This window comes from Cnephaeus nilssonii, assembly GCF_951640355.1.
Source record: "Cnephaeus nilssonii genome assembly, chromosome: 7".
In the NCBI taxonomy this organism is placed as follows: domain Eukaryota; kingdom Metazoa; phylum Chordata; class Mammalia; order Chiroptera; family Vespertilionidae; genus Cnephaeus; species Cnephaeus nilssonii.
This window is the reverse complement of record NC_137078.1, coordinates 57462104-57488841: the sequence shown is the minus strand read 5'-3', so window position 1 is coordinate 57488841 and position 26738 is coordinate 57462104. Positions and strand designations below refer to the sequence as shown.

At 42.1% G+C, this 26738-nt stretch overlaps 1 protein-coding gene across 3 annotated transcripts in view; it reads left to right on the top strand.

Moving 5' to 3' along the window:
- DNAJC6 (DnaJ heat shock protein family (Hsp40) member C6) overlaps positions 1–26738 on the top strand; it is a 138580-nt gene that overhangs the window by 108264 nt on the left and 3578 nt on the right. For 2 of the 3 annotated variants that reach the window (XM_079778101.1, XM_079778103.1), the window contains 12 exons: positions 55–188; positions 725–919; positions 1832–1949; positions 3521–3600; positions 4678–4871; positions 4987–5067; positions 7797–8231; positions 11031–11165; positions 16745–16819; positions 17824–17943; positions 22227–22490; positions 25067–25209. In XM_079778101.1, coding sequence (XP_079634227.1) covers positions 55–188; positions 725–919; positions 1832–1949; positions 3521–3600; positions 4678–4871; positions 4987–5067; positions 7797–8231; positions 11031–11165; positions 16745–16819; positions 17824–17943; positions 22227–22490; positions 25067–25209 — 1974 coding nt within the window. The remainder of the gene's footprint in view (positions 1–54; positions 189–724; positions 920–1831; positions 1950–3520; positions 3601–4677; positions 4872–4986; positions 5068–7796; positions 8232–11030; positions 11166–16744; positions 16820–17823; positions 17944–22226; positions 22491–25066; positions 25210–26738) is intronic. The other variant, XM_079778102.1, reaches the window with a different exon arrangement.

Genomic DNA, 26738 nt, shown 5'->3' with positions numbered 1-26738 from the left:
GTGAGTGGCTGATTGGACCATGCTTATGACAAGTTTATGCATTTTCTTTGGCAGGATGGACGGGCAGCATCGTCAATTCTGGTTGGTGCTATGTTCATTTTCTGTAATCTCTACTCGACTCCTGGCCCAGCTGTTCGGTTGTTATATGCAAAGCGACCAGGAATTGGACTCTCGCCATCCCACAGGAGGTAAAGTAAGCTTAGATGTAGGGTAGGCGCAGACATACTCAATTGGTGCCATGTACTTTAAAAAAAAACACACAAAAAAACCTGTTTAGATAATTGACTTATCTTCTCTTTAGTCACAGTTTCATCCTTTCTCTTATTTAAATTGCATCTCCTTACCTTTCTTTTGGATTAAAAGTGCTTCTGATGATAAAATTCTACAAATTTTTCAATGCCAGCCTTTAACTGATAAATCTAATCTGCTAGGTCAAATAGGAATAGATGTTCAAATATTGAGTCAGTATCAAGCTCCCATAACCTTTTGCATTTAATAAATACCCCTTCATCAGTTCTCTGGGCGAAGTACAGCTGTGTCACTAGATAAAAGCTTCCCTCCATTATTGGTTGTATTCTCTTTAGCTAGTTATGTTAAAGAATTGAGCATACTAAATTTTTATTATAAGTTAATAATTTGCAAAAAACGAACATCATAGCAAAGATCAATGGTTTCTTTCTCCTGGTGTGGTGGGCACCAACTGAATGTAAATCTTCTGTTTCAGATACCTGGGCTACATGTGTGACCTCCTAGCAGACAAACCCTACCAGCCCCACTTCAAGTCTCTCACGATTAAGTCGATCACTGTCAGTCCAGTCCCCTTTTTTAACAAACAGAGAAACGGATGTCGCCCGTACTGTGACGTGCTGATTGGGGAAACCAAAATATATACAACCTGTGCAGATTTTGAACGGATGAAGTAAGTCATAATATTTCAATTTTTGTGAACTGCTCTATTCTTCGGTACATTGGATTATTTTCTGCCTGTGAGGACTATGTCATTGTGAAATGACCAAAAATTTTTTTAAAAAGTGTATCATAGGTGGTAACCATAGAAAAGCACATAAATCAAGGATGGCATAGCCCCCTTTTAAATGGTGATACAACCTAAGGGATTAACAAGAGCTGTAACCAGGGTTAAGACACTGCTATGGGACAGAGGACCTGGATGTTTTAAAAAGGGGTGACCTTGATGAGATTTGGTGAGCATAAAGGAAGTATCAGGGAAGAACGGGGTTTCTAGGTGAACTGCGAGGTGGATGTTGATGTAATTAAAGACATTATAGAATCTAAAAGAGCAGCTGCCAGTGGGAGGTGGTAGGGGGTGTGGAGAGAAGGGAGTGGATGGTAACATGAAATGAAATTAGTTTGGAATAGACTGAATTTGTGGATTAGTATCCAAGACCCTCACAGAGCATTTCATTGCTATTTCTGTACTGATTTCCATTGGACTTTTCATTCCCTCTACCTCTGTTTTACCATTAATTTAAAGTTATGTAGAGATAGATATCTCAGGGCTAGATGTATGTGAAGAAATGAAACCTGTGTAGTAGAGATGGCGATTATTTATCTAGAAGTCCAAATGGGAAGGAGAGAGAGGCAGTGGCACCAGATCAATGCCATCCATCCATGAAGGACCAGTTTGCACCCAGTTAGCACAGGCTGTGCTTCTACTTTGCTCGAGACAGGAAATGGTTCCTGGGTCCAGACCTGGAGCCTTTGGCCAGATCCATTGGCCAGATCCCAGGTCCCTTGGCCAGAGCCATGGAAGTCTATACCTGTGCAGTTATACCAAATTGGACTCTTTCATGTATGTTGTCTCTGTTTAAAGAGAATACCGTGTCCAAGATGGGAAAATCTTCATTCCCTTGAGCATCACTGTGCAAGGAGATGTGGTCGTTTCCATGTATCACTTGAGGTCAACCATCGGGAGTCGGCTACAGGCCAAGGTATGGTTTTATGGCGTAAGCTCCTCGGAGCATTCAGTGGGAGTATTTCAGAGTCTTTCTTCTACGTCACTTTGGGCTTGAGTGTCTTATGGTATTAGAATCAGAAGGAACCGTTAAAGATTGCTGATGCCCACCTCCCTCACTTTACAGGGAAGGGAACCGAGGCTCAGAGAGATTCTGACTTGCCCAGATGACTTTTCTAGAAGGTGGCAACCCTAGAACTTCTAGCTAACCTTGCTCTTTAGAAGCTTGTGCCTTTTTTTACAGTGTCCCATTTGGATCAGCATGTGGGGGGCTGTTTCTATTAAGGAAGTGGGATTAAGTAATTACATATTTTTTTTTCAGTTTTCTTATTGCAATAAAATTCACCCTTTTAAAGTGTACGATGCAGTTGCTTTTAGTATTTTCAAAGGGTTGTACAACCACCAGTACTGTCTAAATCCAGAACATATTTATCACCCCCAAAGGAAACCCTATACTATTAGCAGTCACTGCCCATTCCCCTTCCTCCGTCCCCTGGGGCCTAGGCCATTATTATTCTACTTTCAGTCTCCATGGATTTGTCTATTTTGGGCATTTCATATAAATAGAATCATAGAACATAAGGTCTTTTGTGACCGGCTCTTTTAGCTAAGCATAATGCTTTCCAAGTTCATGTATGTTGTAGCATGTATTAGTACTTCATTCCTTCTTATTTATTCACTCATTTTAAAATCTTTTTTGTTGCAAGTATTACATATGTCCTCTTCTTTCTCCCATTGACCCCTTATTGCCCGCCCCCGCCCCCTACCCCAAGCCTCCTCCACCCTATTGTCTGTGTCTCCACGTGTTATGCATATATGCATACAAGTTCTTTGGTTATCTCTTCCCACCCACCCAAGTACTTCATTCCTTTATATGGCCAAATAATATTCCATTATATGACTATACTGCCTTTTATTAATCTCTGCATCAGTTGGTGGGCATTCAGGTGATTGCCACTTTTTGGATATTACGACAAGTAATTGCATTTTTAATTCATCAAGTGTTTGCTAAGTGCATGCTCTGTACCAGTCACTGCCTAGGAGTTTAGGACTGAGAAGAATAAGACTGTGTCCTTGCCTTTAGAAAACTTAGCCTAGCAGGGGAAATTCACACATGTGCAAATGTCCACTGCCATATTAGGGGTTGCATTAGATGCTATAATGGGAGCAGTTGGTTTAGCCAGTGGTGGCCCAGAAAGACTACAGAGGGGCTATGACCATTCAAGGTAGGCTGTGAAGGTTGAGTTTATCAGGTTGGAGCAGGGGTATATTGGATGGAAGGAGTGGAATGAGTCAAAGCATAGCAGTGTGCAATAATGTGGGACATTCGCAGATGAGGAAAGGGCTTTCCTGGACAGAGCTCATGGAGAGGAGAGGCTAGAAATAAAGCTAGGCCTGTTCCAAATGGGGAGGTCATTTAGTATTCATAGTGAATAAAGGTTCAGACTTAGAAACAGTTGGAGGTGCATGGCTCCTCAAAATATAACCTTTTGATCTGATTCCCTTTCTACTGATTGATTGAAATGTGCTTCTCTCATGTACCTTTAGGTGACCAACACTCAAATATTCCAGCTTCAGTTTCATACTGGATTCATACCACTGGAAACCACAGTTTTAAAGTTCACCAAGTGAGTGCTGCTTGGGCCGAAACCCCTTTTCAATTCGCGCAGCTGTGAAATGCTGGGAGCCAGTTGCTCAAGGCTCATTTGCGCTGTGCTGCAGGGCCCCTGAAGCTGCTGAGGACTGTTAAGTGTAGCTTAGCAACAGAGAGAGGCTGGCGTTGTTTTTCTGTGTTTTAAAAAAAAATGTTTTTATTGATTTTTGAGAGAGAGAGAGAGAGAGAGAGAGAGAGAGAGAGAGAGAGAGAGAGAGACATTGATGTGAAAGAGTGCCCCCTGCATGCCCCCTACTGGGAATCGAGCCCGTAAACTCAGCATGTGCCCACACCGGAAATCAAACTGGTGACCTCTTGGTGCATGGGATGATGCTCAACTAACTGAGCCACACTCGCCAGGGCAAGGCTGGTGTTTTGATTTGTCTTGAACACAAATTGTTCAAGAGACTTCAAATAGGAAGGCCTAAAATTCCAAGTGAAGGAACAAGGGGGAACAAGAGAGGGCACAAAATATCAATGCTGTGTCCTTTGCATCTGTGTGTCCTTTTGTGTTTTCCAACAGGGGTGGCAGTGTCATCAGTAGTATGATATGAGTGATAGCCCTTCAGACTGGATACCAGATCACAGCATTGAAGCAGGGTCCTAGGAGACCCCCTTGCACCAGACAATAGCCCTTAGTTGCTGTATTAAAGTGTGGTCTAGAGAACTCGGGGGGGTGGCCAAGGCTGGGTCGGGGAAGGGATAGGCATTCAAGAGCTCAGGGTGGTGGCCTTGAGCCTGTTTCACTAATTTAATAACTGATTTGGCCATGCTGGTGCATACTGGCTGTATGTATCACCCCTGCCTTCTGGAATGCTTTCACATGTAGTAGTATCCAAGTTCTTTGAGTAGGCATTATTCTCCTCTTTTCTCTGGAGGAGGAAACTGAGGCTCAGACCAGTAAAGTAGTTTATCTGGTTAATGATTGCGTTTTCCCTAGAAATCAGTCTCAGGGTTAACTGAGGAGTCAACCTCCAGTGGTTTTTGTGCTGAACATCGTACTGGTTCCATTTGTTTTTCACTGATATTATTCTTTTACTTCCCTATTTAGGCCTGAGTTGGATGCATGTGATGTACCAGAAAAATATCCTCAACTGTTTCAGGTGACTCTGGATGTAGAACTACAGCCCCAAGACAAAGTGGTCGACTTAACCCCACCCTGGGAACATTACTGCACGAAGGATGTCAATCCCAGCATCCTCTTCTCTTCTCACCAGGAGCATCAAGACACTCTGGTCTTAGGAGGTATGAGTCACCTGATGGCTTTGTTTCCAGCATGAAGGCTGGGTGTTGGTGTTATTTATCACATTGTCTTATTTCCCGTGTTTCACTGATTCTGCGTGGCCTTTTGTTTTTGCAGGACAGGCTCCAATAGATATCCCTCCAGACAACCCCAGGCATTTTGGGCAAGGTGGCTTCTTTTCCACTCTCTGTTGGCAAGGTACTTGCAAGCATTTCTTTAAACTTACACAGTTAGGTGATGGTGACATGGTTCTTTTGTAAAGGTGATGCGTTCTCCAAGCAGCCTAAAGTAAAGCAGCACTTAGAAGTTATCCACGTTCCTTCCTATTTGACACTCTCTTGGCTCATGCCTTTTTTAGGTCAGGCAGCTTCCCTCCTTTCAAGTCCATAAATGCTTAGACTGATGCAAAAGGCTATTTTAAGCCGAATGCTACCTTTTCTCTCGATGCAGTATTTTGGATCACATTTTCTCTGGGTTTACAAATAAGCATGATCTTCTTTAGGATCTCCCTTTACTCTGCTGACACACAAATTAACTCTATGTCCTGCCCTCAGCTAATATTCTAAAAATATAAAATCTGGCATTGCCCCCAGAGGGCTCTACCCATTAGCGGGGCAGAACTGAGCTTCCCTGGTGCAGGGAAGGCAACCACTTTGCCCATACTTGCTACTTGCTGTAACAACCGTGGCAGAAATCGGGCTCCACCACAGTATCGTTTTCTGCTGAACCTGGAGATGTTTCAGAATCTTTCTAACGTAATACTCCAAAGTACTGCCATCAGTAAATTGGCATTCTAATCGATACCCATCTGCCATCCTGTTACCAGCTGGGGTTCTTGGGTTCCCCAGGATGTAAATAAAAAGGAACCACCTGAGATATTCCTAAATGTTATTGGACTTGCACCAGGTGTGAGGGAGATAGCACAGGAGCACAGGGCTCCCAACTGGCACCGCAAGTGGCTTTGTTGGGTTGTTTTTAATAGGAGGTGGATAAAGTGGGCATGCATAAAAGTTGGGAAAGGCATGATTTTTTCTATCTCAGGGCCCAACCACTTCTTCATTCCTTTGGGTTGCTTCGCAGCAATCTGCTCCTTAGGGCAAGAAGGTGGTGTCGCTCCCTACTGCCACCCTAGGAAGTTTATACAGTGGTCAGATCTTACTTGCGCATGTGGAACAGGGGTTTCCATATCTGCAAGGAAGTGGCGGGATGGTTGCATTTATGTGGTTATTTTATACAGTGTTCTTTCTGGCTATCTGGCGTTCCTTTGGCCCCAGGCCCATGTCCCTATGCTGTCTCAATCCTTGCTTTAGGACTTGCTGAAATTAACTGCAATAATAAGGACTCCTTTTATGAAATTGGTAGGAAACTGGCTTTGGCAATAGTCTACTTACAGTTTTCTTGATGGACCCTCCTCAGCTGGCTGTGTGAACATAAGACAATTTTCCCATTGCCAACACAGAATTTCCCGTGTTTGGTGAAAAAAATTGTTCATAGAATTCCTTTGAATTGAAAGGCTTATATTCAGAAATAGGACCAATAATGTTTAAAAAAATGGAAAATTTGGGAAATCTAGACAGCAGGTAGATGTCCGAGCTCCCTCTTGGTTCCCCCATATCTTGTTTTATCACACAAGGGCTTTCAAGAAAACTCCATGTTTACCTCTTTCCTGCAATTTTAGTAAGTAATTTAGAAATCATTCCTGGTAGGCTCTGAAATAGGTTGTTAGCACAAATGCACAATTTCTTTTCCTGACTTTGCAGAGCCAGGTGTGTTTAGGAATGCAGACTTTTTTGGATTTAGTGAGGTGATATGGTACATACATTGTATATGACTTAGCATTCCCAGGGGCATCTCTGACAGCAACTTGTAATCAAATGTACTAACACTTCTGCAGTGAAACATATAAAGAGTAACCTGAGTGAAATAAATGGAGATTACAAATACTTTCACATCAGGTCTGGTCATATTTTTCTACCAACTTAGTTTGCACCAAACTTAGGAAAAACCTTTCCCTTTTCATAGCTTTCTGCATTTTGGAATTGGGGATAAGGGATGTGCATCTACTTAATTTGAATGTGGATCTATCTATCTGACATTAAACGATAAAGTTCCATAGGAGGAGCTGTCTCAAGGAGGGCCGGAAAGTCACTCACCAGCATCTCTATTCCTTCCCCGGAAGATGCCTCTTTCCTGCTGCCTATTTTATGCTGAAAGTACCTTTCAGGTTGGTGTAAGGACCATCCTAAGCAGAGCCATTCCCTCTATTCCTTCTTTAGGTGTGTGGTTCACTTCTGCTCCAGACTGGGGGAGAAAGGCCTTGCTTTCGGCTGCAGGCCGCAGGGAAAAGTAAAAAACAGAGAGAGGAGTCAGCAAAGAAATAGGAGCTAGTGGTTTGTTTTTTTTTCAAAGCACCTAGCATAGTGCCTGGAAGATAATAACAATGATAACAATAATACTTATGATTAATAAGAAACGCTATAAACACTTATGTATTACTTTCTATTGATCTGAGCACTTCCTATATGTATATCATGTCATGTGATTCTCACAGCAGCCATGTGAGTTCGGCAGTATTTATTACCCCCATTTTGCTGAGAGGGAAACTAAGGCACGGAGAAGTAAAGCAACTCTCTGAGTGTCACAGAGCCAGTACGTAGTGGCGCTGGGATTCAGATCCCGGTTATCTGGCTCCGGAGTTTCTGCTCTTCACCCCAGTGCTGTACTGGACTCTTAGATGTTCAACAAGTGAAAATTGAATGTAATGTGAAGTACATCAGGTTTTCCATTGGGAAGGGTCTGAAAGCATTGTTTGCTCCAGAGCTGTTCCTTCTCTCTTTCTGGAGTGTATACAAATTATAAAAAACCAACAATGTCAGCAATGCTGTGGCCAGTAGCTAACCGTTTGTTGTCATACTGGCCTTTCTTAGATCAGAAATCAGAGAAATCATTCTGTGAGGAGGACCACGCTGCCCTCGTGAATCAGGAAAGTGAGCAGTCGGATGATGAACTTCTGACCCTTTCCAGTCCCCATGGCAATGCCAGCGATGACAAGCACCATGAAACCAAAAAGCCCAGCAAAAAGCAGCAGGAGCCCGCTGCCCCTCCTCCCCCCGAGGACGTGGACCTTCTGGGCTTGGAAGGGTCTACAGTGAGTAAGAACTTCTCCTCACCAGTGGCTCCTCCCACCAATTCCGATCTGCTCAGTGACCTGTTTGGGGCTGCAGGTGCGGCCGGCCCTGCCCAGGCTGGACAGTCCGGGGTGGAAGATGTGTTTCATCCAAGTGGACCTGCATCTGCCCAATCAACACCACGCCGGTCTGCCACCTCCACCACCGCATCTCCAACCCTACGAGTGGGAGAAGGTAAATTTTTCCATGCTGCACTGTACAGTTTCGAAATCTAACCTTTGGGCCAAGCAGGTAGAGTTGAACCTTCCTAATAAGCTAGACTTTTCTGGTCTCCCTGAAAGTTCCCCAGAAGTTTATATATTTATTTAAGTGGGGAACACAAGAGGAAATCAAAGGTAGGAAAGGGTAAGAGTGAATGTTTGGGCTTCTCACCCCTACTTTAATTTTTTTAGGGCTTTAATACCTGAGCATGGAGATGTAGATTGATAGTGACCGTGGGGTATTTACTATTTGCTGCCAAACATGGAATTTAACACTAACCATTGATTCAATTCTTATAAAAACCCAGTAATTAGATGCTGTTATTATCTCTGCTTCATCGTTGAGGAAATAGAGGCTTAGAGTCAGATTAGTAGCATACCATTTTTTTTTATACAGTTAGTAATGGATCGGGCCAAGGTCCAACATTAGGCCATTTGACTCCAGAGCTTCCCCTCAGTTTTTCCTGTAATGCCTTCCTGGAATTGTAGTTTTCTGAATACACGTTGGCTATGCAGAGAAGTACTTGGCTACTTCAAGGCATATTTGAGGGACTCATGCCTGCAGCACAGCTGACTGTAGCAGAGCTGTTGGAGCCAGGTAAGGAGCTGGAGCCCCATGTGGCTCAGGTAGCTTCGCCTTGCTCATTGCTGCAGACTCCACCCTTCCTGTGACTGGATATCCACAATGTTTTGACATTTGAAAGACAGTGTAGTTGAGTGAGCAGAGGTCCTTTATAGCTAAGAACCATTTCCCCTTGTTACCAAGATAACATCCTATTAGGACGAGTAAAGGGAAATGTCTTAGACTGATGCAAAAGGCTATTTTTTTGCATTCCAGGCACATGGTAACCTGTGGGAACTTTCTTTCCCAAGCTTATCCTTCACTTCTCAGAAGGCCTTGGGCAGGTGTTGATTCATGGCAGTTCAGCCGGAGGCTTTCTTTATAAGAGTGAGCCTCAGATTCATAGAATGTAGGGGCTAGGGCTCAAGTTCCTACATGTTATTGGTAGAGCCAGGATGTGAGGTGCCTTGAATCTCAGGATATTTCCTCTATACTTCACTCCCTTCCATCCAGTTCTTACTCACCGAAGTGAATAAAAGTTCTATCAGGAGATAAAAAATTCCCCAAGATCCTTAAGACGGTGCGTCTTGTGTGACTTTTGCTGATTTAATCCATCATTGTCCTATGCAGATAGTTCTGTCCCATTGTCAGAAATAGAAGGGCCTTCTGACACATTAGATAAATCTGTGCCTCAGGTTGCAGACAATGAAATTGAGGCCTGTGTATACTGATTGACTTGTCCAAGGATACAGAGCTGATTGGTGGCAAACCCAGATCTAGAACACAAGTATTCTGTCTCCTAAGAGGAAGTAGAAAGAACACAGTCCAGAGTTAAAGGCCTGGATTTGACTCCCAGGACTGACACTTAACCATCTGTGTAGCCTTATTAATAAAACCTTAGTTTTCTTGGTTGTATAGGGGGTTAATATTTACCTATCGGCATTGTTGTAAAGACTAAATTTTGAGCTCTTGTCTTGTAGTGTTGGGAAGTTCACTTTTAGTGAGTGGAGAAAGCCTCTAATTTAACATAAGTTGCCATTAAAGGGGTACCAAGTAATAGAAGATTTTAGCATCCTACACTAGTTGGCATCAAACTTAGATGTAAAGGAATTAACTCAGTGTCCTCTTATAGTTATGCTATAAATCTGGTGTTCTCACTTTAGAAGAGATAAAGTTTAGTGAGTATTAAATGATAAAGGATATACATTGTGTAACAGAGTGCCTGACAGATGCTTGATTTATTGGCGCTGCACAAGGTTAATTCGTTACCCAGCAGATTATAGGAGAACATTGTGGCAATGAAGTCATAGCTGAACACATCAAACCATATATCCTGCCTGGGCTTTAAGAGTGGGATTTACTAGTTAACTTGTTTGATTCTAGTTGTCTATTCCTAAACAGGTCAGTTCCACTCCAGGAAACAATTAATTCACTAGTGTGAGACTTACAGAATAGGAAGTAACATCTTTTAAAAAAATATATATTTTATTGATTTTTTACAGAGAAGAAGGGAGAGGGATAGAGAGTTAGAAACATCTATGACTGGAATCGAACCTGGGACCCTTGAGTCCTCAGGCCGACGCTCTATCCACTGAGCCAAACCAGTCAGGACAGGAAGTAACATCTTAATATAAGGTGCTAAAGGGAATTTTATTCCTTGTCCAATAATGAGATATTAAAGGGCAATTACATAGATGCAGCTCTGCATGGTTTTAATCACATTCATTTTACACCTTGAGAAATGTGAGATGCCGTTGGGAAATTCCTGGAATTTGGAGTCAGAAGACTTGAGCCTGAATGTCAGCCCTATTATTTACTTGATATTGGGCTTTCCAAACCTCAGTTTCCTTGTCTATGTAATGAAAATAACACCACTTCTGTCTGATAGAAGACAGGGGTATTGAGGATCAGCTGAGGTATTTTTATGAAGGGCAATGTGAATCCTAAGAAATGATACAATATTAGTGTTGTTGCATTGTTGCTGGAAAGATCAGCTGCCCACTTTGTTCTAGTCCTCTTAGTTCATTCACAAACTTTGGTTAGCCCTGGGGGACATTGAAGGATAGGATGGGCCTGTGGAATAGCCCAGGAGGCAGGGATCATCCTGATGTTTCAAGTATTTGGCCTAGGGCCTGGAAATAGTGATAACTCTTCAATATTTATTGAATGAATGAACTCATAGGACAAACACATTTCTCTTTTATTTCCTAGGTGCCGCCTTTGACCCATTTGGAGCACCTTCTAAACCATCAGGTCCAGACTTGCTGGGCTCTTTCCTGAACACATCCAGTGCTTCCACTGACCCCTTTCTTCAGCCTACGAGAAGTCCTTCACCTACATTGATTGGTAAGAAGTATTTCATATTGTGAAATAGATTTCCACACGATACCCATAGGTACTTAGTTTTAAAAGCATCATGTAGGTGTTTGGGGGTGGGGTGAGGCGAAGCTACATAATGCATCTCTCTCTTTTGGATATTAACAATTCATATTACCATATTAAAAGCTCTGGGTGTCTTATCATAAGCCTGTTTAACTTTGTTTTACTCAGCTTTTCTAAAACTTATTTGACTGTGGAATTCTTTTTTTGTATTAGAGCTACATGCATAGAATTATGATACCATTGATTGTAGGGTGTTTATTTTATGTACTGATAAGGAAGAAAACAGTGCTATTACTTTTAGTTGATTGGAAGATGCATCCTAGTTGATGACATCTTTGAAATGTGGAAAAATATGAGTCAAGTAATAAAATGTGATATGAGCATTCCACAAAATCAGTGTGCTACAGAACAAAGTTTAGAATACAGCACCCTGATGAGTTAGAGCTATTCTATCTAATACGAAGTGGCTATTGAGCACTTGATATGTGGCTAGTCTCTTTGAAATGTGCTCTAAGTATAAAATAACATCCCAGATTTCAAAACTCAATACAAAATAAGAATGTAAAATATCTCATTACTATTTTATATTGATCACTTGTTAACATTTTTAATACATTAGGTTAAAAAAATATATTTCTAAAATTAATTTAACCAATGTCTTTTTACCTTTTTTTAATGTGACAACCAGAAAATTTAAAATTACATCTGGCAGGGTAGTTCAGTTGGTTAGAGCATTATCCCTATATGCAAGGTTACTGATTCGATCTCCAGTCACATACAAGAAGCAACCATGAATGCATAAATAAATGGAACAACAAAAATCAATGTTTCTCTCTCTCTCTTTCTTTCTCTCTCCTTTCCTTTCTCTATCTAAATAAATCAATTTAAAAAAAGAAAATTTAAAATTACATATGCAGCCCACATTATATATTTACTAGAGGCCCGATGCACGAAATCCGGCTGCCAGCACCAACTTCCCTCTGGCACCCGGGACCCCAGCTTCCCTCGCAGCCCCAGCTTTGTCCAGAAGGTCGTCCAGTCTAATTAGCATATTACACTTTTATTATTATAGATTATTTTAGAGACTTAGGTTGTGTGGAAAGAATAGTGATCACATCCATTTGTAAATGCAAAACAGATTAAAACGGGAGCTCTTCAATGAAGGACAAATGGCTTTGAGCTAGAGAATTGTATCTCATTCTTGATGTTTAGGCTATTGAACATTATTGGCTTCAACCTAGAAAACGATGTATTGTTCAAGGCACCCTGAGCTTGTCTGGAGAATGCAGTCCAATCATCAGCTTGATTTCATGGAAGTTAGGCCAATGCAAAAGGAAGATGAGTTATGCAAGATAGGTCAGACTGTAACTTGACTGAAATAGGAATCAGTCTAGGAATAACCTTTATGGGTGATTTCCAATTAGTCTTAAATCTCAAACTATTTGAGGTGGGTCCACATGGACAAGAAATGCACCTCTCACCCTTGTGTAGTGCCCACCTAAGAGAATCTTTTGATTGGAAGTTGGCTTCCCTGGGGAGAAAGATGAAGGGATGGAGGTCAAAGCTGTTGTTTTTGCTCACTTACTTAAAATGTAAGTCACATCATTGCTCAAAATAGCTCCCTATTTCACTTAGCATGGCAGCCAAAGTCCTCCTCAAAATGGCCTACATAGGCTCTATGTGCTCTAGCACCCTGGTGACCTCATTTTCTATTCTCTCCTTCTTGCTCTCTTCATTCCAGCCACACTGGCCGGCTTGCTGTTGCACTGGCTGTCCCCTCATTCCCAGACATCACATGGCTAACTCCTTCACCTCTTTTGATATTTGCTCAACTGTCACCTTCTCAATGGAGTCTACTCTGACTGCTCCATTTCACATCCCAACTCATCCCCCCTGCCCTTACTACAGTTTCCTTTCCATGGTACTTACCAACTTCATTATATTTAATAGTGTACTTACATGTTATGTCTATCTCTCCCACAAAGGCAGGGATTTTTGTTTGTTTGCTCATTAATGCTTCCCTAGCGTTTAGAAGAATTATTGGCACACAGTGGGTGCTTTCTATCTATCTTTCTATCAAATATCCTGTATAATAAAGAGGTAATATAATAAAGAGGTAATATGCAAATTGACCATCACTCCAACACACAAGATGGCCGCCCCCATGTGGTCAAAGATGGCTGCCCCTATGTGGACACAAGATGGCCACCACAAGATGGCCAGCAGGGGAGGGCAGTTGTGGGTGATCTGGCCAGCAAGGGAGAGCAGTTAGGGGTAACCAGGCTGGCAGGGGAGGTCAGTTGGGGGCGACAAGGCCTGCAGGGGAGGGCAGTTGGGGGGGGACCCAGTTTGCAGGGATGGGCAGTTGGGGGGGACCAGGCCTTCAGGGAAGGGCAGTTGGGGGGGACCAGGCCAGCAGGGGAGGGCAGTTGGGGGGGACCAGGCCAGCAGGGGAGGGCAGTTAGGGGAGACCAGGGTGGCAAGGGAAGGCAGTTATGGGTGACCGGGCCAGCAGGGGAGGGCAAAGTTGGGGGCAACCAGGCCTGTAGGGGAGGGCAGTTGGGGGCGACCAGGCTGGCAAGGAAGGGCAGTTAGGGGTGACTGAGCCAGCAGGGGAGGGCAGTTGGGGGAAACCAGGCCTGCAGGGGAGGGCAGTTGGGGACGACCAGGCTGGTAGAGGAGGGAAGTTGGGGGTGACTGGACCTACAGGGAATTGCAGTTGGGGAGGACCCAGGCCTGCAGGGGAGAGCAGTTGGGGGGGACCAGGCCTGCAGGGGAGGGCAGTTAGGGGTGACCAGGCCTGCAGGGGAGGACAGTTAGGAGTGATCAGGCCTGCAGGGGAGGGCAGTTAGGGGCAAACAGGCTGGCAGGGGAGCAGTTAGGCATCAATCAGGCTGGCAGGGGAGTGGTTAGGGGGTGATCAGGCTGGCAGGCAGAATCAGTTAGGGGCAGTCAGGAAGGCAGGCAGGCAAGCAGTTGGGAGCCAGCAGTCCTGGATTGTGAGAGGGATGTCTGACTGCCCTGTTAGGATTGGGCCTAAACGGGCAGTCAGACATCCCTCAAGGGGTCCCAGATTGGAGAGCGTGCAGGCTGGGCTGAGGAACACATCCCCCGTGCACGAATTTCGTGCACCGTCCTCTAGTGTAAATATAAAATGAATTAACTCATTTTTTCCTATCTATTCTTCTTTGATGCATCATGATAGAATTAATAAGGTTATATATTTTCCTGATTTTGATACTTTGAATTTATTATTTTCACAAGAGTTCTACCTTTTATGTCCCATGGGTGTGGATGTTTATACTTCAGCATGACAGTTCTGGATCTGGTTCTCTGTTTCTTTTGAGCTGGTTAGAACATGTTATTACCCAGTGTAGGCCAGTTTGTACCCCTTTGTTCTGTAGCCATTTTTGTCTGTGTCTTGCCAGTGAGTGAAAGAATTTTCCACTCTCCTTGCTTGGAAATCAATGATCGTTCCATTGGTAGTAGATCATTTGCATATTCTTGGTATAGGACAGTGGTCGGCAAACTCATTAGTCAACGGAGTGGCAAACCCCGGCTCGCGAGCTGCATGTGGCTCATGAGCCGCATGTGGCTCCCGAGCCTCAGTTTGCCAACCACTGGTATAGGATAACATATATGTGAGACTCAGATGTCAGATTGGGCAGTCAGAATTGCTCATCTCTAGAATTCCCTACCTCAGCAAAAGGCACCTATTCCCAGTCTTCTACCCAGCCGTTCAAGCTGGAAACCTGGAGTCATTTTCCTGATTTCTACAAGGCACCACCAATCTCTTCTGAAAATCAAGAAATATTACCTTTGAGCTCTACAAATGTTTATTGAACATCTACTCTAAAGAGAATAAGCACTAGAGCATAGTGTTAGAAGAAAAAAAATAAACAAATGACTGTAATGGAAGGCAAGATGGAGAATAAAAGTATTAGGTAATTACCTTTTAATTTATATATTTCCATCTCCAACAGATTTTAAGTTTATTGAAAATAGGCAATGTGTCTTTTTGTTCTGGTGCCTTGTGTGATGCCTTGCATAAGGATTTTTGGGTTTGATTAGTAATACGGTTGAAGTTCTGACACCCAGTTCTACATCCTAGTTGGATGTAACACTAAGATCAGAGTGCAAAGGAAGTCAGACAGCAAGGGTTGGCAAAATGCTCTAATTTCCACCTCAGTTTTCAGGGATTACTGTGGAATAAGAATAGAAAGGAAAGAACTGTAATTGCTGATAATGGCATGTTCTTTTTAACTTCGTGATGGGAAGGTAGAAGACATCTTGGTTTATACTAAGCAGACAAGAAAATCTAAGGCTTTGTAATGCTAATCTTGGTGATTTCATGATTCTTTTGGTGGTGGTGGTGTGGTCATGGTGGTGAATGTGGGTATGTATTAAATCCAACTTGCAATGTTTAGTATTTGCATTTTTCTCACTGATTTTATGGACAGAACTTACCCTTAGAAAGAAATTCTTATGACATCCTGTTTCTTATTTGGATTTTATAGATTCAGAAAAAACTTAGTACCAATGTGTATACATTGTATATACATGATTCTCTTTAGCTAAACATTTTTAAATTCTACATTTGGAATTTTGAGAGGTGCGAGGGGGTCTATTTTGAGTGGGGGCTGTAAGGAGTTTGTTTTGAGTGACAATAGATACACCTTTAACATGAGCATGGTGGATGGCATATAGTCAGTGCCTAATATGTGCTCTGAAAGACTGATCATTCTCAATTCATGTCACAGCAAAGAAGAAAACAAAAGTTAAGTTCTAAATTGATCATGCCTCTCATACACTTGTTCATGCCAATTTAAGACAATTGAGATTTTTTTTTTTTCATCTTATTACCCACCGACTTTCGGATAACTATAGAAGTGGGACACACATTGATGAATCAGGTAGTTCCTGCCTTCAAGGAACTCACAGTTTAGTGAAGACAGAATATGCACAGTTATATTTCAAAGTGTGTGGTGGATATGGAGGTAAAAATTGAGCCAAAGAAGGAACAGAGATAAACGATATACTAAAAAAGTGTAATGTACACACACTTTGGCTGCCATTATTAATTCCAATGGGTTAAATATGAAAAAACAAACAAACAACAACCATCAGTTGAGCTTTCAGCTGTTAAACTGTGTATACATTTTTGGGGGATACTTATATGGCTTTTACCAACCCTCATGTAAGTCACCGAGGAGGAATGCACAAATTACCAAGTGCTGCAAAATGTGTTGAGAGCTCAGGATCCCTTGGGACCTGGGGGGGCCATGCAGAGCTCATGGACGGCATAGCACTTTCCTGTGTGAACTTAGAAAAGCAGGTTCTTTTTTATTTTATTGTTTGAAGTATTACAAATAGTAGTACATATGTCTCTTTTTTCCCCCCCATTGACCTCCCCCCGGCCTCCCCTACCCGCCAGTACATGCCCTCACCTGCCCCCCCCCCCACTCCCCCGGTGTCTTGTATCCATTGAGAAAAGCAGTTTCTGAGATGCCATTTCTTAATTATTTTTTTCTCCTAATTTTTAGCTTCGAGTACACCTGCTGTGAATATTCAGCCAGATGTTTCAGGAGGTTGGGACTGGCAGACTAAACCAGGTAAAGGTCAGCAGGCTATTCATATGCATATGTAACCAATTGCTAAAGCATGACTGTTCACCCGGAATGAAGTGAGTACTTACAGAGTATTATAGCCCACCTAGGTAATTTGTGTTGATCTTTCCTAAAGACTTACATTCTTGTGGAACTTTCCCATTGCATTCGATGACATGGTAGTGCTGTGTATTACACGTTATTTTACTTGTCTCATTTGCTGAATGTCAGTTTTGACGCTAGAATTTGGCAGATCTGGGTATATAACTAACTCTGCTGCTTAGAAGTTCTTGGATTTTTTTTTACAAGTCTGAATCTCCATTTTGTTATCTGTAAAGTGGGATCCATAATTCTTGTCCCACATAGTTGTATAGTTTAAGTGAAATAACTTACTTGAAAATTTCTAGCATAGAGTACCTGCTAAATAATTTGGATGGTCTTCCTTCTTCACAAAGGACTTGTTTCAGGGCTGTATTTGTGACAAATACGTTGTCTTTCTCAAGGCTAGATGGTGTTTATTGAGAGACAACTTGTGTGATTGCATTCACAGCACTGTGCAAGTCACACACACACACACACACACACACACACACACACACACACACAATGTGCTTATCATGGCAACTTTCTGAAGCAGTTCCTGTTTCTTAACAAGTGAGAAAATGTTGAAACTCAGAGAAGTTAAACAATGTGCGCAAGGTCACTCACTCATTAAATAGCAGAGACAGAATTCAGATCTAGGCCTGACTACAAATCTCATAGAAAAAACGAAGGCAGGTGACAGGGAAGGTAAACACTGGACATAATAGTTCACAGTTGTGGCCAGGAAACAACATATATGCCTTTTTTTGTGCCCGGTCCCTGCTCCAGGACACTATTCACTTAAGTTCAGAAAAACAGGGTCTACCAACTTCTAACATATTTCCAAATCCTGTCCTAATTTACTCTTAAAGACAAAATTCAGAATTTAGCCTTAGACAACTAACTCATTTTCAATTACCGTATTTCCTTTTCAGGAGGTTTTGGAATGGGAAGCAAGTCAGCTGCCACCAGCCCAACCGGATCCTCACATGGAACTCCCACCCATCAAAACAAACCCCAGACTCTGGATCCTTTTGCTGACCTCGGGACACTAGGTATAAACTTAACAGGTTAAGAAATTTACTTATAGCTACAAAACCTCAAATCTAAATCCTTAGTGTTATAATAAGCTGGTACCTAAAATGTTGTATATTCTTAAGGATATACACTTTAAACCCGAGATTGGCTTAAAACACACACACACACACACACACACACACACACACACACACACACACACACATACAATAGGCTTTAAGTAGTCAGCCCACTAACTAACCCCTATTTCCATTTTGGATTAGTAGGATGAATAAAGTTAGAATTTCTAGGAGCATCTGACAACAGAGTTTGCAGTAAAAGTAGCAAGAGTGTAGGGAAGCATGAGAGGTGAGACTGGTCAGGTAGATTTGAGCTCCCCCGGGGCCAGCTGTGCTTAGGTCTTCTTGTGATGTTACCAGTGAGGTCTTCACACTGGTACTCCTCGCCATCAATACATACAAAAAATAGACTCTCTGTATAGTATTTTCAAAGTGGTTTTCATCATGTGCTCATTGTTATTAGAGGATAAGTGTTACATGAGCAAGTGATTTCGGAAATACTGGGTTCAGTGGACTTTGGTTACTGCAAAAACTTCTGAGAATAAATGGTCATAGGGAGGCTTCCCAAAAGGTATACAGTTTGCAGTATTCTCAAACTATTTCACCAAGAAAGCATTTTTGCAAGGAGTAGTTCATTGGATGTTCTGAAGCCTCGTCTCCCTCCCTTTTCCTTCCTCCTCTGGGCAGTGCAGAGCTGTTAAACAAGGGTGGATGGGCCCTGCCAGGAAGGTTTAAATTAGCCAGGTGGATAGTTCAGGTTCTCAGAAAGCCCTGGGGTATTTTAGAGCCAAATTATCTGCAGGGAATGAGAGCATGCTACCATTTTGACAGTAATTGGATCAGATTCTTGACCTTTCCTTATATATGTTTTAGAATTCTTTTAAGAACTCTCAAAATTATTTTCCTTTCTTTGTATCCTAAGGTAAGCTTAGCATTTTTAAATAACAACATCGGGTGAAATTCTACCTCAGATCAAACATCATTGGCTGTTCCTTTTCTTCCGTTTATTCATTTCACAACTATTTAGTAAATGTCTTCAATATGCTAATACTGTTTTAATAAAAACCAACCAACCAAAAACAACAACAACACAATTTCTGTTTTCTAAAGCTTATATTCTAGAAAAGTAAATAAATAGTAAGTGAATAAATATACAATATAATAACTGTTTGCTGGGGGATTTACTATGTGCCAGGCACTCTTTTAAGTGCTTTACATATATAAATTTATTTAATCTTCCCAATAATCTTTTGAAGTAGAGGCTATTACCAGTATAATCCTCCTTTTGTAGATGAAGAGTGACCATTATAGGAGGTTCTTTTTAAAATCCAACATTATGTCTTGCATTTAGCTCTCATATCCTTTTAGACACTGTTAATCTGGAATCATTCCTCAACCTTTCCTTGCCTTTTATGACATTGAAACTTGAAAGGCACAGGCCAATTAAGCAAGTCTCAATTTGTTAACTTTAATCACTTGCTTAAGGTGATGTCTGCTAGTTTCCTTCATTATAAAATTATAATTTTCCTCTTTGTAATTAATGAGTAATCTGGGGGAGATAATTTGAGGCTATCCTATTTAAGATAATCCTATTAGAGAAGATTATATTCTCCATCTGACTTTTACCCACTGATTTTAGCATTCATTAATGATTCTTGCCTGAAGTAGTCATTGCTATGATACTTGCGAAATTGTGATTTTTCCGATTCTTTCTTTCTTTCTACATTTATTAATTGGCATTTTACTGTAAAGAAAAAAAAAACACACCTTTTCTTTTTTTCTCTTTCTCTTTCTCCTTTTCTCCCTCCCTCCCCTCACATCAGAATGGACTTATGGATTTTTTTTTTTATTCAGTGGGTTATCATTCATTACTGTCATTATTTCCTTTAATGTTCACATTGTCCCAGATTTGATTTGTTAAAGCCCCTTTAACATAGGGTCAGCATCAGCCTTTCTACCATTGTATCTGTAGCCTGGCATGTAGAAGATGTTTAACAGTGTTTCAGAAATGAGTGTATAAATGACAATGTTATGGAAATATGGAAGGTTTTTAAAATTCTCTAGGCTTGTCCATATTTACTGAATTTCATGTACACACACACACACACACACACTAGAGGCTTGGTGCATGAATTCGTGCACGGGTGGGATCCCTGGGCCTGGCCAGTGATCTGGGCAATTGGGGCTGTCTTGCCCAGTCATGATGGGGGCGGATGGGGGCCGGCTGGCAGGGGGGAGGGACTGAAGGAGGTTGGCTGGCCCTGATCAGGTTGATGGGGGCTGGCTGGCAGGGGGAGGGACCGCAGGAGGTTGACCAGCTGCAGGAGGTTGGCTGTGGGAGCGCACTGACCACCAGGGGGCAGCTCCTGCATTGAGCATCTTCCCCCTGGTGGTCAGTGAACGTCATACTGGTCGTCAGGTCATAATGGTCGCTTAGGCTTTTATAAAAGATAGTAAGCATCCCTGAAATATAAAATGAAATCTCAGTGTAGAATGAATACCCAGCCTAAGGTGTGTATTATGTTGATGTCCTGTGGGCAGGTGGGCCCAAGGGCTCATGAAGAGATGCTTCATGCTCTGCATTACAGTCTGAGAGGGGCCAATACCAAGCTTCAGAGTATATGCCCTGTCATGACCTTTCCTATTACCTAGTATTTATTGAGCCCTTATCATGTACTAGTGTGTGCTCACTATTGCTGGGCATATGCACTTCCATTGTGTCTTTACAGTATACCTGTGATGTATATGTAATTCTGCTTTTACACATCAGGGGTCTGAGGCTAAAAGAGGTGAAGATTTTCATGGAGCTTCAGAAGTGAAAGGATTCTTTATAGATTGTTTTTGGCTCTGTTCCCAGTGCCCAGCACAGGATCTGGCACATAGTAGATGCTCAAAAAACACTGATGAATGAAAATATGAATGAATAAATAAATAAATGCATGCAAGATTGAATGGGTGAATGAGAGACAGAGCTGAGACTCCAACTCAGATTGACTCCAAGTCCAATGACCATAATATAATATTACCAGTGGGGAAAGAAGGAGGTATCCCAGATCATAATGGAGGGAAAATGTCTATTGAAAGAAGAAAGAGTAAAAAAAAGGGATGACTTATAGTGAAAAGCTCAGAAATTTGGGGGAGGAATTAGGGATTTGGGTGCAGCCAATAAATGTGACATTTGGAGGTAGGATGTGTGTGATCAATTCCGACCCCATTAACTACCTGTGTGATTATGAGTACATTAGTAAACCCTTTTGAGTCTTGATTTCCTCATCTTTAATGCGGGACCAACGATACTACCTATCTCCTCAGAGTGTTACGTAGACCGAAGGCAATAATATAGATAAATATATTTTGTAAACTCTAAAGAGCTCTTAGTTATTTTATTGTCATTCTTACTTTGGGTTTGGTGCATGAAAGGGTCCCAGGAGATCACAACTACAACTGGCAGTTTCTCATTTTACCTCTTTAAACACAAGCCACAGCTGGTCTTTCTATTTTAGAAACAGCCCTGCATGTATTCAGGGAATACTTTTAAGTTAGGGGATTATGGAATCAGGATTCTACTTAAATTCCTGGCACAAAATAATATCATGTTTAAAAGGTTGAATAAGATCCTTTGTCCTGTTCAAAGTTGGCTGTGTTTACTCTCCTGCAATGAAATCCAAGTAGTGTGAAACTGAAGCCTACTTGTGAAATTTCCAAACATATTGTTTACTCTTGAGCATTGACCACGCTTGCACTTATAACAAACAATGATTAATCCTGATCATTGAAGTTTAAATGGCACCTTAATGAGTGAACATATTTTGTTTTGTTTCCTGTTCTTAATATTTGGTAATTTTTAGTCCAGTCAAGAAATAGAATCTGCTTTGAAGATGGGATGGAGGAGAGGGAAGGCGCAGTGGGAAGAGCCAGGGCTCTTCTGGCTTGGAGTCAAAGGCTTGGATTCAAATCCCTGTTCTGTCGCTTGCTGGCTGTGTGACGCTGAGAAAATCAATTAACTGCTCTGAGCAGTTTGTTCACCTAAAGAAAAGATGGGGCTATTAATACATACCTAAAAATGTCACTGTGGGGATTAAAGGGAATATATACCTGCGTTTTTCTAAGTATTAGGAAGGTTAATAGTGCTGTTAGTCAAAGCAATTTCCACTGCAAACAATAACTCAGGATACAAGAGTTAAAGGCTACTCAAAACAGCATTACCTTATTTCTCCCCCCCCCCCCTTTTTTTTCTATAGGTAGTTCTTCATTTGCCAGCAAACCCACCACACCAACTGGACTGGGTGGGGGATTTCCACCTCTCAGCTCACCACAGAAAGCTTCTCCCCAACCTATGGCTGGAGGGTGGCAGCAGGGAAGTGGCTACAACTGGCAGCAGACACAGTCTAAGCCACAGCCCAGCATGCCGCACTCCTCTCCCCAGAACCGGCCCAACTACAACGTGAGCTTCTCAGCCATGCCTGGGGTCCAGAATGAACGTGGGAAAGGATCTACTAATTTGGGTAAGGATGATGGTATGGAGCCTGGCTGTAGCGTGGCCTGTGTTATCATACTACCTGGATGGATGGATGTCCTAAGAAGGAGACAAAAAAACAATTCTGTGCCTAGAGTACCTGGGTTTACCATGCTCTGAATGCTTTATCATGTTATGACTGTTGCTTCACTTGTGTTTCTCCCCACACTGAGACCAGATGTGTCTATGTTTACTATGTTATCACTAGCGCATAGCATAATGCTTGGCACACCATATCCACTAAATCAGGGGTGGGGAACCTTTTTTTCTGCCAAGGGCCATTTGGATATTTATAACACCATTCATAGGCCATACAACATTATCAACCTAAAAATTAGCCTGCTATATTTGGTCAAACATTTAATTAACTCACCCCTAATGCCTTGGCATGGCCAGACCAAATGATTTCAAGGGCCTTATATGGCATGTGGGCCAGACATTCCCCACCCTGCACTAAATGAATATTGAATGAATGAGTGGAGGGGTGGGTGGATCTTGAAGCTGTCATTCCTTTGAAAGAAAGGGTAGAAGAGAAAGATTAGGAACTTTTTAAGCACTGTGTTCACATTTGCCCTTGGGCCCTGGTTAGAGTGTATCTGTCTTAGACATTGAGCCTTATGCTGCATAAGCCGATGTTCCTGAGGCCATTGGGTTTCCTGTGATGGTTTTCCCTCTCTTCTGAGAAGAAAGTGAAAAGAGCACAATATGGGTCAACAACTAAGGCTCTCGGATACTCTGGGTGGGCTTCTTTTTTTATTTTTAACTTTTGAATGGGATTGTTGATGAGTAAAAACATTTTGCATAGCAGGGTTGGTTAAACTTGAGTTTGTTAAGGCCTGGTATGATACATTTTGGTTGTTGATCTGATCACACCCAGGAAGGAAATGTATGGGGACATGATGAGTAAACAGGTCTTTCCCTCTACGGAATCCATAGAGAGAAATTCTACTTTTCCTAGTAGCAGTAACTAACAATTATTGAGTACTTACTTACATTGTGTCAATTGCCATTTTAAACAGTTTTCATGGATTATTTCATATAATCTTCAAAACTAACCCTATGTTGTAGGTGAGGAATCTGTGACAGAGCTCGATAAAGTAATTTCCTAAATTCATACAACTTGTAAGTGACAGAGCTAAGAGTTGGTCCCAAGTGATCTGGCCCCTGAAAGTCTGCTCTTAACTGCCACACTCTACTGGTCATGATGTAGGTGGCTTCTCACAACACTAACGTGATAGGGATTCTTTTATTGGGAATAGGTAACATCACGTTTGTTCTTCGGTGAGCTGTGGATATTCTTTGGACAATTCCACGAGTCTTGTGGCTTCCTTCCCATGTTTATTTTGAGTAGATGTGTGGTGAGTGTCTTCACCAGCATATATTTATGGAGCATCTTCAGTGTAGAAAACAGTGTGGATACAGTAGTGAACAGGACAGGCAAAATCCCTAGTCTCAATGTATACATGTGTGAATGTGTGTATAGAGCGCCTTACAGTATAGAGAAGGCAAATGGGTTTCAATTCAGACACCAACTTTGGTTGCTGCACATTGATGGCATCGATGGCATGGACTGCTGTGTTTTGGTTCTGTTGTTTTGTGTGTTTTTTTAATATATTTTCATTGATTTTATAGAGGAAGGGAGAGGGAAAGAGAGATAGAAACATCAATGATTACAGAGAATCATTGATCGGCTGCCTCCTGCAAGCCCCCTACTGAGGATCAAATCTGCAACCCGGGCATGTGCCCTTGTCTGGAATCGAACCTGGGACCCTTCAGTATATAGGCCGACCAACATTCTATCCACTGAGGGCTCTGCTTTGTTTTAATTTAACAAACATTTAAATAGCCAGGTACTAAGCACTTTAAAATGCTAACATCAATTCTCACACAACCCTATGAGGTAAGTAGTACAGACTGTACAGATGAGGTAAGGCATGGGGATGGTAAGTAACTTGTCTCAAGGTAACATTGCTAAAGTAGCAGAGCTGGAATTCAGACCCCAAGGAGTCTGTCTCCAGAGTCTCTGCACCACCAGCTGGGCTGCCTCTCCAAACAGAATGAGAACGAGTGAGGCCACAACCAGACTTGGAGAAAAAGACCACTATGACGGACTAAAACTGTCAGCTGGGTATAGGAGGGAAAGTGGTGGCATGCATGGATTTCAAGCACCAAGACCCAGACTTCATGCCATCATAGATACTAATGAGCTGTATGAGTGGGAGAGAGCGTGGGGGAGAATCAATGTTACCCTCATCTATACGTAAACGGTCCAGTGGAAACAGAATTATGGAATTGGATTTACTCTAATGATCTAGCCTTCTAGTTTTGCCATGGACATGGTATATGATTCTGGAAAAAAAAATCTCTTCAGTTCCCTAGACTTCATTTTCCTCATCTATAAAATGAGCATGGAAGTCTTATATTCTACCCACAGGGTAAATGTGAGTATTAAGGGGATTTATGCATGTGAAAGCAACTTGAAGATTCTAAGTGTTATGAGACAATGGTCTGATACTTTGTTTAAGGGTAAAAACTAGAATGATTTAAAAAAAAATTATATTGCAGAAGGGAAACAAAAAGCAGCTGACTTTGAAGACCTACTTTCTGGTCAAGGCTTCAATGCACACAAAGACAAAAAGGGGCCTCGGACAATAGCTGAGATGAGAAAGGAAGAAATGGCTAAGGAAATGGATCCTGAGAAATTAAAGGTGAGTCCCTGGTCCAGTGTGACTATCTTGTATGACAAGGTTGTGTGTGTGGAGCTATCCGGTTCCTAGTCCCCAGCTTCCGCAGTGCTTTCCTCCACTTTTAAGCAGAGCAGTTCTGCTTTTATCTGCTTCTGATTCTGGAAGTCTTAAGAAGATTTGACTTGGAGAAAAAAGAATGTTACTCCATTTTTTTTTTTTTAAAGTCTGAAAACCTGCTCTTCTAACTGCCTTATTTCACAGATGAGGAAACTGATGATAGTTCATTGATGAGGATGTTGTGTGGACAGGGGGGCCCAGGTTAGCTTGGAAACAAAAGAGTGGTTATGTTGATGAGTTGTGTGAGGTAGTGGAAGAGCTTATAAACATCAAGAGAATAGGAATGCCCTTCATAGAGGGAGAGGTCCAGTTCCTATGTGACAAAATACTACATATGCTGCCACTATAACAAACTGGAAGATGAGGGTCCAATCTGTTACTGCTTCAAAGGACTAGTACAGTCAGTCAATCATTTGGAAAAAATATAACACATTTCTAGACAGATTTGAACATTAGTTGAAGATGTATATTTAGATTCTTGGATACATTTTTAAGTACAGTAGAAAATCCTTTGTTTGTATTTGCTTTTCTCTTCACATAACATCACAGAAGCTTTATGTTCCTTCCAAAAAGTTTGTGCTCCATCTTGATAACTTTTGTTCATTAGGCAAACTGACCTAGGTATGTGCCCTGATGGGAATTGAACCATGACCTCCTGGTTCATAGGTTGATGCTCAACTGGCTGGGCTTAACAAACCTTTTTGAGCTCTATTCTGTGCCAGGAGAGTTATTTGGTTTCTGAGAAACAGTGTTATGTAAGAAATAGATCCTTTTCTCAAACAGCTCTCTGCCTCATGGCAGAGAAGGACAAACACACAGACAATTACAATGAAGTGTGGCACATCTATAATAATAAAAGAGTAATATGCTAATTAGACCAGATATCCATCTGGATGTCCTTCCGGACAAAGCCACGGTGGCAGGGGCTGAGGTAGAGGTGGTTAGGGGTGACCAGGCTGGCAGGGGAGGGCAGTTAGGGGTGACCAGGCCAGCAGGCAGAGGTGGTTAGGGGCGATCAGGCCAGTAGGAGAGCAGTTAGGGACATAAGGCAGGTAGGCAGAGTGGGTTCAGGGTGATCGGGCAGGCAGGCAGGTGAGTGGTTGGAGCCAGTGGTCCCGGATTGTGAGAGGGATGTCCGACTGCCGGTTTAGGCCAGATCCCGCAGGGGTTGGGCCTAAAGTGGCAGTCGGACATCTCCCGAGGGGTCCTGGATTGGAGAGGGTGCAGGCCAGGCTGAGGGAGCCCCCCATGCATGAATTTCGTGCCCTGGGTCTCTAGTATTATGATAGAAACATATTTAAGGGAGTAGCCTGGAGAAATTCTTTCTTTTTTTTAAAGGGGCATTTATTTTACCATATATTAGTATGCTGGATACCGTACCAGACAGAATTGGATAGCAGAGACCAAAATAGACATGGTGTATGTCCCCATGG